Source organism: Scedosporium apiospermum (assembly GCF_000732125.1).
Source record: "Scedosporium apiospermum strain IHEM 14462 chromosome Unknown SEQ_SAPIO_0066, whole genome shotgun sequence".
In the NCBI taxonomy this organism is placed as follows: Eukaryota; Fungi; Ascomycota; class Sordariomycetes; order Microascales; family Microascaceae; genus Scedosporium; species Scedosporium apiospermum.
Window position 1 is genome coordinate 532,123 of NW_015971767.1, and position 12,933 is coordinate 545,055.

Consider the following 12,933-nt stretch of genomic DNA (forward strand, 5'->3'; position numbering starts at 1 on the left):
ATGCACAGAGAACACTCCAATCCACCCTCCCCGACCGTGCTACCCTCCAAGGCCAACGGCGGGAACATGAGTTTCGGCCAAGAGAATTCCGTCGCGATGCCCGTGACGGCACCCGCGACGCAGTCTTCGCAATGCTCCAGCCAGGAATCCCAGCTCTTCCAATTTTCCCAGATCGCCGCCATGCAGGAGAAGCTCGACGACAGTGACACCGTCCCCACGAGGAAACGAATGGCCGACGGCAAGATGAAGTCGCAGGATTTCTCTGCGATGTCGCCCATGAGGACAGGACACTCGAGGAATACGAGTACTGTTAGCATGGCGTCTACGACGGGCAGTCGCATTAATGAGGTACGGAGTTCCCGGCAGAGGGAGTTTGCTTCCCTTTATAATACGAGTCATTCTGCCGGTTGCCTAATGGACAATTCTTTTTCTCTTCCCCTTCATGTGCTAATCTGACTGGCTTCTAGTTGACTGCCGAACTCAAGACGCGTCTGTCCTACGCGATGGTCAAGGTGAACCACGGGTGGCAGGGCCACTCTATAGACGAGGTGGAATCCCTTGCCTCCCACGCCGCCTCGCCCACCTCGAGCTCTTCCACCCTCCCGAGACGTCGAGGATCCTCTGCGAGTCCCGCCCTCTCGCAGGGCGCCGTCGGATCCGCCAACAATGTTACGCCCCCCGCTAGCCAAACCCATTCTCCATACGAGCCCTCGTGGCCCGACACATCGCGCCGGCCCTATGCCAGCCCCAGAGCTACTACCAACAATATTGATACCGCGAAACCCCGAAGCGGCCTTGCCCCGCCGGCTCCGATCCAACCCGGACAAGCTGTTAGCAGCCACTACGGAACTTCGAAGCAGACTTACACACCCACCCTTCTGTCTCAATCACATACCGCATCCCCGCGAACTCCAATTTACGGTTCGCCTTACATCTCCCACAGCCAGCCTACGCCCCGCGTCTCTCGACCTGTCGACCCAATTCTTTACTCGCCGCATCAAAATATCCGCGACCAGGATGCCATCGAGGCCCTGATTTCCATGAGCAGCCCCGGCAACTCGAGCCGGCTGAAACATGCCTTCTCCCCTGCGACGTCGCCGAACCATACCGTCACGCGGACACCTGGTGGCCGCCACGCCCTCCCCACAAGCCAACCTCGAAAGAGTCTCCCGACGAGCCGGCCTTTGCACAACAATAAGCGTGTAGGATTTGAGAAATCAGCCTCTATGGTTGCCTTGGGATCTCCCGACGACATGGATGTCGACATCGACTCGCCTCCTATCCATGGATCTCCGCACACCGGCGTGGTACGGGGTACGCCGAGACGGAGGACGAACGGGCACGGCGCTGTCCCTTCGCTAAGATCGTCGCTTAGTCTGCCGGCAGCTTTGGGCGCGGGTTTGGCGAAAGAGAGGCCGAGACTACGCGATGACGAGATTGAGAAGATGTTGGAGCGGGCGGCACAGGACGATAGCGAGGATGACGAGGAGATACTGCTACCGACGAACTCGAGACGGTCGCATTCTGGCGTGGTTGGATCTTAGGGACGGCGTGGGGAGAATGGATGTGGGGAGAATCATTGGATAGGATGGCTCATATTTTTTCTGGAGTTCTTGGTGGCATTTTTGACATTTTATTTTGGGATTTACGGCCGATTTTTCTTTTCTTTTTATTATTATTACTGCTATATTTTCTTCTTTTTTCTTGATTTTATCTGATTTTCGTTTCTGCGCCATGTTAGGGGGTGAGACGAGTTTGAATCTGGACGAAGCATGGGCTTGTTAAGAGGGTCAAGCCTGGTGTTTAGCATTGTTGCATGGGAGCTAATGAGCCATTTGAGGTGATGTTCTTTTTGCTGATTGGATAGGTGAGATTGGGTTCTTTTGAAAGAGATATACCAGAAGATGGACAGAGGTACTCTGGAAACCGAGCATTCGGCTGCGCTACTAATATATATGGATGGATTGTTTTGGCTATGGAATACTGATGCCTTCGTTTTGTTTCCCCCGAAGATTAGACTATGCATTGCGTCTTGATCGAATCGTGGTGAAGAATAGTACATTTGGTCAACTCACCAGATTTAGATGAATGACGGATCCCTCACCATCTGCATCCGACATGATGGCTCTAGAGACAACAAGGCAAACTTAATAGAGAACTATACCAAAGAAATAGCTCCATGCTCCGAAAGGACAAATGGCGGGTCGACCAAGATGCCCCCAATACTCCCCACGATACTCGCAACCCCGACCCTCCTATACACCTCCTCCCCCTCCCCACCATCTCCTCCCTCCTCCTGCACGCGCACAAGTATCAACCCAGTAGGATACGTCTCCGTCTCGACATGCAAATACGCAAACTCCCTCCCGGACGGCGACCCCACAAGCCCCTCGGCATCCCCCAAATCCAAGTCCCCGTGTGCGAAGACCCGGTCGCCGCCCGCGTCGGCAGAGGTACCGCAGTCCACGACGAGGTCGTAGGGGTATTCGGCGCGATATTCGGCTTGGGAGGGGTCTGTGTCTTCTATTGCTGTGAGGTGTTTTAATTTTTTGAGGAAGCCTTTTACAGAGAGGCGGAGGGGGGTGACCGTTTCTTTGGCCTCTTCTCCGGTGCTGGGAGTAGGCAGGGAGGTAGGTGATCCCGCCAGTGAGAGAATTTGGAAGGCCAGTTTTTGTTTGCGGAGGGTTTTGGGGAGTTCGTAGTCTGTCGTGCCGGCTTGGAAGGATATAGGTGCGTTTAAACTAGTCCAGGACCAAGATGGAGCTGGGCAGGATGAGGAGGAGATGCGCGTGCGGGGAGCTGACGGCAGGGGGAACCAGAGGAGGGATTGCGGGATATCACGTTGGAAGAGACCTGCGCGCTGGATGTACGTGTCTGGTATTGTGCCTTCGACGGCGGCTGCTACGTTCGCCATGAGGAGCGGGCGATGTTTCGGTTTGGAGATTTGTTTTGTGGAGAATTCGACGAGGAGGTTCCGGAAGGCGAGGTACGCGTAGCTTCTCATGCGTCCTTTTACCTCTGCATATTCCTGGGCGGCGTGGTCGTCTGCACGAGCACAGAGAGGAGAGATGCGCCCGAGGGCGGACTCGGACCCGAGCGTTTCGCCACGGAGACCCCAGCGGCACTCGAAGAAGATGTCAGGTGAGGAGGAGGAGGAGGAGGAGGAGGGGAAGTAGATGAGGCGGGTGGAGAGAGAGCGTTGGATGAGGGCGCGGGCGCTGGTTGACCATTTAGAAGATTCGGTAGCGAGGGTGCGTGGTGTTTGAGATTCGGAGGGGAGGGGTTTGGAGGGGGAGAGGATGAGGGTTGATGAGGAGTAGGAGAGTTTTGTTGCGGGGGTTTGGGAGGTGGTGCGGTAGAGGAAGCCGGATTCTGGGGATGGGACGTCGGTTCTGGATGAGGATGTGTCAGTGAGGAGAAGGAATATGAAAGGGATGGACTGGGGAACTTACGCGGCGAGGGTGACTTTGGCGTGTTGGAATATCTTGTGGATGAGAGATTCCTCTTTGAAGATGTCCTCTGGGCTATCCTGCAAGATGCAAAGCCTATCGATCCAGAGATGCTCAATACCAAGAGAGCGGCACGCCGCGACGGCGTCAACAAACGTGCGATCAAGACTCTCAAGCCCCACCCCTTCCCTCAGTTCATCAACAGTAGAACCATCAGCCTGTATAAGACAATAGACCTCCTTATCATCGACCCACGCGTACGAAAAAGCAGCGTACTCAGTCTCCGGGCTTACTGACTCTACGAGACGGATGCCCGTTGGGTCGGAGAGATCGAGGAGGCGGTTGGGCGTCCAGTTGGAGCGGGGTGAGCAGTGGGATGAGCAGGTGGTTTGGCAGTAGGCGATCCAGTCTTTCATGAGGTGGGTGTTTCTTTCGCTGAGGGTTTCGGGGGAGGGGAGGCGTCTTTGGGCGGCGGCGGGGATGGTAGGGCCGGCATCTTATAGCTTGTTAAGATTTCACCTTCATTTCCCCTTTACAGGTTGAGGATTGAAAGTTTGGGAGGACAAACTCACCCACAGAGTCAAAGACATCAAATTTGAGCGTCCGGCAGAGCACAGGAAAAGCACCCTCATCCTCCTTTCCAGGCCAAACCGGAACAACATCCACCTCCAACGAAACCACATTCCCACCCTTCTGCACCTCCTCCCCCTCCACCTCGTACCAAAACATCTTCCCTCCTTCACCAGAAAACGGCACAAAGCCAAACCGCGCTTTCTCCAACCTCACACTCCCATCCCACTCCTCCTCCAAACACTCTCCAATGGAATCATTTTCTGCCCTCACCTCAACACCGTAGTTCTGCGCAGGGTAGGTCCCCGTCCCCCACGTCGACCTTAGCGTCGACCTCAGAAGCTCGCAGAACCCACACCCTGTCTCTGCGGAGGCCAAGAGCGCCGGAAAATCGGGAAACGTGTCCGTCCGGGCGTAGGGCGTTGGTATGACGTCGTGAGTGGCGGCAGACCGATCGGGGACGAGGGATTGGCAGGCGGAGCAGGGGGTTGATGGTGGGGTCGTGGAGATGTTGGAAAGGTTTGTGGGTGGGGGAATGGGTGTGAGGAAGTTCCTGTAGGTGAGCTTAATAGATTCGGACATTTTTAAGAGAATTTTCTTGAGATTGGCCGAGTTTCTTGGGGAAAAAGGTAATTCGGAGTATTGCGAATTCAGGGGAAGAAGAGGGTGAGGGGCTATGGGAACTGATATATCAGGATGAAGTGCGTGTTCGTGACGTTTAGATCGCGGGGAGCTAGGCTTCTTTGGGAGCTTGAGATGTTCAGCTCGTGGTGGTGCAGCAAGCTTAAAGCTTATTTGGGACTGCTTCGCTCGTTAAGACAGACACTATTGGTTCTAGGCGTTGGCGCCTGCGGCAGAGGGAAGAGAGCGAAGCTTGCAGGAATGTTAGGCAAGAAAGATGGTGATTTTCCCATTTTTGGGTCAGTTGACTCGGAATATATATTGTAAAAGACATATAAAAAATGAGAAGTAAAAAATGTACGTCATGAAGATGTGTCCCGCGGAAATGCTACCTTTCTCAGCTATATACACCCATATAACCCTCTCTCGTCCTTCTCATCCCTCTCTTCCCCAGTCCATCTGCTATTCCTCCACCCCTCACGCAACAGTAAACGCCCCATCAAGCCTAAGATCCCTACTCGAAGCCCCAACAGCGACTTTAAACTCCCCCTCCGGCACAACCCACTTCTGCTGCCCAACATCCCAAAAGCTGATATCCTTCCTGCGCACGTTAAACGTCGCCTCGCCCGCCTCGCCCGCCTTGAGCTTCAGCTTCTGGAACCCGCGGAGCTGCTTGGGCGGGGTCTCGGGTGCCGAGGAGGGGTAGGTGACATAGAGCTGGGCGACTTCGGCGCCGTCGACTTCGCCGGAGTTGGTGATTGTGGCTGTTATGGTGGCGACGATTTCGTAGAGGTCTTCGGGGCCGCCGGGCTTGAGGGTTCCCGTGGCGGGGCCGGGGGTTGCGGTGGAGGAGACGGAGATGTCGGAATATTCGAAGGTGGTATAGGCTGTGAGTTTCGTTAGTCTGGGCCACTTTTTCTTCTTCTCATTTTGTTTCAAGAACAAAGTTTGAATGGATGGGCGACGAGTGGAAACAGAAGAGGAGAAAACAACTTACAGAGTCCGAAACCAAACTCGTATCGAGGCTCAATGGATTGCTTGTCAAAGTGACGGTAATCGATATAAAGACCCTCCCTAAAGTTATCATCGCCATTGACAACAGCCGCACCCCAATCCTCAGCGCGCTTGCCAATAGTATAAGGCAGCTTTCCATTAGGGTTCGTGTCGCCGAAGAGGACGTCGACGAGAGCATTGCCGTTCTCCTGGCCGGGGAGACCAGCCCAAACAATACCCTTGACACCGGTGTTCTGAAGAATGGACTCGAGAAGGATGGGGCCGACGGAGTGTACGACGACGATGGTGTTGGGATTAGCCGCCGCCACTTGCTGGACGAGACGGTTTCCGTCGTGCCAGGGGTCAAGATGGTTCCTGTCTCCGCCGTGACCCTCGACTTCGATGTATCCCTCGCCCGAATCAGCCGTGACGAAAACGAAGGCGATATCAGCGCCCTGCGCGGCCTGGGCACCGGCACCGCCATCGTCAGAGGGGCTGTGCGAGACTTGGATGCCCTCCTTGTCGGCACGGGCCTTGATAGCCTCGTGGGGAGCAACGAGATACGTCAAATCGACGGTTCCCGAGCCCCAGCCCATGGCGAGCGCGCCCTTGTTGCACCCACGATCGGGACAGGCGTTGAGGCCGTCGGAGTTGACAACGGTAGAGGAGCCGATGACGGCGATTTTGGCAGGCTTCTTGAGGGGGAGGAGGTTCCCGTCGTTCTTGAGGAGGACGATCCCGTCACGCGCCACAGCCCGCGCATTTTCTTTGTGGTTACCCTGCACGTTGGCGTTCATGTTGACCTGGGGATATCCCGAGTCCTGGCCGAGGTAGTACCAAGACGCGAGGACGCGACGCACCATGTCGTCAAGGCGAGCGGCCGAGACGGCGTTCTGCTGCACTGCGCTCTGTAGCTGCGGGCCCCAGAGGATGTTTCGCCCGTCGAAGTCGCTTCCGGGCATCGTCATGTCCATGCCGCCATTGGCCGAGCCGGCGGTCGTGTGCTGCGCGTTCCAGTCGGAGACGACGTATCCCGGAAACCCGAGCTCGTCCTTGAGGAGCTTCTGCATGGCGGATTGGGACTCGCAGGCCCACGTTCCGTTGATCTTGTTGTACGAGCACATGACGGAGGCGACGTTTGCCTTGACACTGTCTGCGAAAGGCCACAGATACAGCTCATGCATCGTCCTATCATCGACGCTGGAGCTCATCGTCTCGCGGTTCCTCTCCTGCTCGTTGAGGATATAATGCTTAGCACAAGCCTGAACGCCCGCGCTCTGGATCCCCTCAATGGTCTCGATCATAGCAATACCCGTAAGATACGGATCCGGACCGAACGCCTCCCAATTCCTCCCAGCTGCAGGTATCTTGCCCAGGGCACCAGCCACGGGTCCCAAGAGCACGTGCACGCCGATACCCTTTGCCTCCTCGCCCATGTACTGCCCGCGCTGGCGGATAAGCTCGACATCCCATGTCGACGCGGCCTGGATGGCGGGCGCGAAGGCCGTGACGCTCCGGGCGTGGCGGAGACCGAGAGGCCCGTCCTGGAGGCAGAGGGAGGGGTAGTTGATGCTGCCGGCGGAACCGGTGTTGCCGACGCAGGCGCCTTTGCCCCAACCGACGCCGGAGACAATGCCGATTTTTTCGTTTTGGCTGAGGCGGGCGAGGGCGGTGTTGGCTTTTTCATAGGCGGCTGCCCATTTTTCGTCGGCAGGCGTGGCTGCTCATGTTAGTGTCAATTGCATTGAGTTTGAATCTTGAGTGTGTGAGAGGAAGCTTACTCTGCGCTTGGCCGAGCTGGCTGAATGCCGCTGCGGCAGTGACCACGGCGGTGAGGGCCTTGGCGAGCATCTTAGCCGGAAGGTGTCAGTACAGCCGATGACGCGGGATGGAAAGGAAAGAAAGAAGACTACGAGGACGTTGCGAGTCCTCAATCCCGGGTCCCTTGGTCCAGTGCTCTCTTGACAGGAACCACAGGGGAGGGGAAGAGGGAGGGGGGCCGGCGGGTTTAAGTATACATAATCGACTCATACATATGTTTGCGCATATATATCTCTGGGTTGGGTCGATTCTAGTGAACGAGCGGAAGGACATTGATGAGCCAAGGCGGCTAGATAGAGAAAACAACTCAAGAAATCCCTGCAAGGCACCCGCAAGGTGAGGTTTACTTGCTCACACCTTGCCGTGTAAGTGGCGGCAAGATAGCTAAGGGCCAACAATTCAGCAATGCAACATCTAGTAGGCCAATAACCTGTAGAAAGAGACCTACCAACGTGGGAACTGGGTACCCTTTCCCCCTGAAGCCGACGATTAAATGGGGGCGAGTCGCGATGGCAGCTTAGAGGGCAATACCGGAGCTTGTTAACTCGCGGCGTACCTACTATAGAGACTGTCCACATTCCTCCACTTACACGCCTACACACGTATAAAGCGATGGTGGGTAGAAAGTTGGTACCTGACGCCAGGGGTGGGGTGAGCGCACCACCACTGAACATGCGGGCTCGAATAGGAAGATCACCCGTGTAGAGTAAGTCCCGGAGCCCGTTGTGGGGCAACACTCTCAGTCGCTTGGCGTATTTTTTTGGGCTGTGATGCTACTTCAGTGTTGTTTTCTCGGTTTGGAGAACAGGATTGGTGAGGGTCTGAAGAGTTGCTCCGAATCAAAAGGACCTACGAAGCATAGATCGGACCGTCATGGCGGAAACCTCAAACTAGGGAAACATCTAAGAGTTCCGAGCAGGGATCGTCTCACATCCGTCCATCTCAGTTGATCTTGAGACATTTGCGGGGATCCCCAAGCCAAGAAAACAATATATGAGAGGGGCCTGAACATGAAAACTGAATAGATTGCCGGTCCTAGAATTCCAGGCTTGGCCATCTACACAAGCAAGGCATGACAAGCCGCCCAAGCCAACAATACGGGCAAACTCTCCGATGGAGGGTTCAAGCAAGCCTGGAAGGAGGTGGAAGGTAGTAGATTGTACAATCCCAGTGTGTGACAGACGAAGGACGAAGTAAGAAGTCAGAAAAAGGAAGTGTGTGAGTACCAAGCAAGAGAAGCCATTTGCGAAATAAAGTTGGGATGGATTCTACACCCATTTGGCAGTCCAAGCGGGACGAGATCTTCCATCCTCACAAGAGCCTTTCTAGCGGGCCGCATTGCCAACAGATTAATTAATCAATCAATCTCAAGGTTCTCGACTGAGCAAAAATACAACACAATAGCGTAGGCCACCGAGGACAACTCGACCCCGCAGAAAAGGCCAACCGGAAGACGGAAATGAATTTACCAGAAGCGTGACTAGAGCTTTCAGGCTTGGGATTCCGGAAGCGTTCGACGTTCTTCGGTGCCGTGTGGGGTGCAGCATCATTGATCCATTGGTGAGTGTTGGTTTGTCTCTCCCTCTTCTCATATATCCCACCAATTGGTTCCGCGCTTGGCACCACCTCGGATTGGGGGTGACGGGAGATGAACCAAGCATGGCAGATGACGGCGATCTTTGCCGCTTTGCGGTGCCCTGCCATTGAGAGGGTTTGCTCTCGGTCCAACTGGGATGGGGCAGCATGAGCGACACCACTTGGCGACCTCCGCATCGATATCGATGCCATTTTGATCAGCAGTACCTTTCCGCTGATAAAGTTAATGGTGGGTTAGATCCATGATCAAGGGCCTCTCATGGGTCCGGCATGCCAGGAGGTCAATAAGGGCTGAGAGAGATGAGGTCCTTGGACAACAGTCGGGATCGATTGCCTCTGTATGAAGGAGAGCGGTAAGGTACGAACCCCATGCCGCATTTCTTCCGGATTGGGACGCCTAACTTATCTGATGATTGACGGAGGGCATGAAATATCGAGGGACACATGATGCTATTAATTAAGCATCATGACGGCGCAGGCAGGAAAACGTGAGCCACGTGGATGAAGCAGATCAGAGAGGTCGATCACTCAATCTCTCTTTCCTTTCTGAAGCAGCTTAGTCAGAATCGGTTTGCATCAGTGTGACATTTTCGTTATGTCACGTGACTGATCAGATTGAAATTTCCGATGTCAAGATCCGTGCCCCTCTCACAAACTGAAACAGCGCAAGAAACAGCGCAGGACCAGTGAAGCACCAGTAAAACGCAGCGCACTCCTACCCTAATCCCCTAAGCTTAGCGTCGACCCAGTGCGTAATCCTTGAGCCCACCGCGCTGAGATTAGGTTCCAGCCGCTGAGGTCGGTGTGAATGATCTGACGTCATGGAGGCGGCAAATCTTGGCTCAACGCCGCAAGCCACCGCCATCGACGACTTGGATGGAAATGGAACTCCCGAGTCCCGTTCAAGTCAGCATCGCGCATCGTGCATCGTGCATTGCGCATTGCGCATCGAGAAAACACCAATTCCCTCCGTTCCATGTCTACCTGTCGATTTCAGTCATCAATGCCGGCAAGGGAATGCGTGCTTGTTCAACAGCGCTAAACTAGCCCCACGAGGGGTTCCGATCTCCCGCGCAGTCCCGCCCTGCAGCTAAAATCCTTTTTGTTGTTCTTCCCCGCCTAGTGTAGGCCCCCCATTGTCTCCCCTCGCCGTCACCGCCCCAGATGAAGACCCCCACACCGGACCCGGCCCTGGTGAACGGGCCGGCGAGTCTGGGGATGCCCAATATGAATGAAGTCATCGACCTCTTCCCCGTGCCCACGCTAGTCGTCTCGCCCGTGAACCGCATCCAAAAGGTCTCCAGGGGCCTGGTCCATGAGTGGGGTCGTTCTGAGGAGGAGTTTGTCGGGAGGGATTTGTATGTTGCGCTTTATGAATTCTCGCCGACTGAGCGGTTCGATAGGATTCCACTCGCCTTCGCCATCGAGAGGGCCGTTAGAGCGAGAACACCTACTGTGTGCCAGGACGCCTACTTCTCGGGCGCCGTTTCGTGGTCGGCGCGTATCGCTCCTGTTTTTAGGGACGACATCTTGCTGTGCTATGTTCTGCAGTGGGAACAGATCCGGGCGCAGCAGCCTGTCTTGGTGGAAGGCGAAATGGCGCACGGCTCGTTTTCCGTCGACGAGGCCTTTAGGATCCTCGTGCAGACGGTGAAGGATTACGCCATCTTCATTCTCGATACACGGGGAAACGTTGCCTCATGGAATGCTGGCGCGGAGTTACTCAAGGGCTACAAAAAGGACGACATCGTCGGAAAGCACTTTTCCATCTTCTACGGAGACGAGGACCTCCGCGCCGGCAAACCGGAGAAGGAGCTCGAGATCTGCCTGCGCGAGGGCAGGGTCGAGGACGAAGGGTGGAGGGTACGCAAGGACGGGTCTAGATTCTGGGCGAACGTGGTCATAACCGCCGTCTACAAGAACGGCGTCCACGTGGGCTTCGGAAAGGTCACCCGCGACTTGACCGAATGGAAGGAGGCCGAGGTGCGGCTGATTGAGGCATACGAGGAGAGCACGAAGTTGAAAAACGACTTTTTAGCGAACATGAGCCACGAGATTAGGACGCCTATGCACGGCATACTTTCGGCTTCTGCTTTGCTTCAAGATAGTCCGTTGACTGACAAGCAGCGGGAGACGGCCAATATCATTGAAGAGTCTGGCCAGGTGATGCTGCAGGTCATAAACGATATCCTCGACTATTCCAAGCTTGCCGCGGGAAGCTTTTCTATCGCGGCGGAGGTAGTCGATGTGGCCAGAATTATCAATTCTGTCGTGCGCAGCGTCCAGACAACCCTGCAGCCCGGTGTATCCATGGAGTCCGTCATCTCGCCCCATCTACCCAAGTCTGTATGGGCTGATCCTCTTCGACTGCGCCAAGTCTTTCAGAACATTGTCGGAAATGCGGGCAAGTTCACCGAAAAGGGCTACGTCGTGGTGCGGACGACGCTGCAAGCTGAGGACGCCGAGACTTATACCTTCATGACCGAAGTGACCGATACCGGGCCGGGGGTTAGCGAAACCGACGTGCCGAATCTATTCAAGCCATTTACGCAAGTCGATACCACGATAACCAAACGTTATCAAGGAACGGGGCTGGGTCTATCGATTGCGAAATCTCTCGTGGACCTGATGGACGGCCAGATCGGGTATCGGTCGAACCCGGAAGGCCCAGGCAGTGTCTTCTGGTTTACGGTGAAACTCCGCAAGATCGACAGCAGAGCTCGTCACCAGCAACAACACCAAGGCAGAAGTCCCCCGACGGAAGCAGGCTCGGACATGTCGCGGCGATTATCCATAGACACCGAAGACTCCGAAGCGCAACTAAAGCGCCTCCGAGAAATCGCCCCACGGAAACGCATCCTCGCCGCCGAAGACAACATCATCAACCAAAAAGTCATGCTCGGCCTCCTTCAATCCTTCGGCTTCACAAACACCACCGTCGTTGCCAATGGTGCCCAAGCCGTCTCCGTGCTCGCCGACTCCGCCCCCAACACCTACGACCTCGTGCTCATGGACATCAGCATGCCCGTCATGGACGGGTACGAAGCCACGGCACGCATACGGAGCAAGTCCACGCATCCGCCCATCGTCGCCATGACGGCGTACGCTCTCAAGGGCGACATGGAGCAGTGTCTCAAGAAGGGCATGGACGATTATATTGCCAAACCTGTTCATAAGCAGTTATTGGCGAAGAAGCTTCTGAAGTGGCTGGAGAGACCGAGGACGGTGACGCCGTTGGTGAATTTGGGCAGGAATGTGAGGCAGGATGTGTTGGATTCGTTGAATCCGCTGTCGCCGAGATCATTGACGGCGGTGGCGCATTCGGTTTCGGCGCAGGCCCTTTATCCGCGGAGGTTTGGAGAGGGGGGGTGATTTTGGGTATATTCATCTTTTATTGGATGGATGTTGGGAACTGAGTTGGATGATTGACCCTCCTTGGACCGGATGGGGGCGATGGTCCGGATATTCAATGAAGGCCATGGATCTAGGTACGTGCCTCGATGAATGAGGAGCTTCGAGTGTAAGCTTTCGCAATAGTCTCTGAAATGAGATATGAAGGCAATGTGTAGGAATATTTTCACGATCTGTTTTTGGAATCAAGAGTAATAACGTGGGTGTGCCAAGAGGCGCAAAACGCTCATCCGCTCCGCGGGACATGTTCAAGAGGCAGGGCCGCGGGCCAAGCCGCTTCGGTGTACGGTTCTCCACGATACCAACGGGCCAGACATCTTAACGTTGTACATATTCGAAACCCCACTCCATGGGCAGCAAGCACGGAGACGCGTGATGCTATTACCCCTACCACTTTGGTATAGCCAAGCGCAGCAGAATGTATCCAAGAGCATTCTAAGCCTCTTCAGATGAAATGGATGTGATATTTTGA

At 55.2% G+C, this 12,933-nt stretch overlaps 3 protein-coding genes and 1 pseudogene across 3 annotated transcripts; 2 read left to right on the forward strand and 2 right to left on the reverse strand.

Annotated features, from left to right (window-relative positions):
- On the forward strand, positions 1–1,544 carry SAPIO_CDS1579 (uncharacterized protein; the record flags this gene model as incomplete). Its single annotated transcript, XM_016784815.1, has 2 exons — positions 1–348; positions 468–1,544. The coding sequence occupies 2 exons, from the start codon at positions 1–3 to the stop codon at positions 1,542–1,544; spliced, it is 1,425 nt and encodes a 474-aa protein (XP_016645572.1).
- A 614-nt stretch (positions 1,545–2,158) lies between these two features.
- Positions 2,159–4,601, reverse strand: SAPIO_CDS1580 (uncharacterized protein; the record flags this gene model as incomplete). Its single annotated transcript, XM_016784816.1, has 3 exons — positions 2,159–3,392; positions 3,453–3,945; positions 4,022–4,601. 3 exons carry the CDS (start codon positions 4,599–4,601, stop codon positions 2,159–2,161), a joined length of 2,307 nt encoding a protein of 768 aa, XP_016645573.1.
- Positions 4,602–5,117: 516 nt separating this feature from the next.
- On the reverse strand, positions 5,118–7,484 carry SAPIO_CDS1581 (putative beta-glucosidase L; the record flags this gene model as incomplete). Its single annotated transcript, XM_016784817.1, has 3 exons — positions 5,118–5,527; positions 5,638–7,353; positions 7,415–7,484. 3 exons carry the CDS (start codon positions 7,482–7,484, stop codon positions 5,118–5,120), a joined length of 2,196 nt encoding a protein of 731 aa, XP_016645574.1.
- A 2,730-nt stretch (positions 7,485–10,214) lies between these two features.
- On the forward strand, positions 10,215–12,422 carry SAPIO_CDS1582 (annotated as a pseudogene; the record flags this gene model as incomplete).
- Positions 12,423–12,933: the final 511 nt, after the last annotated feature.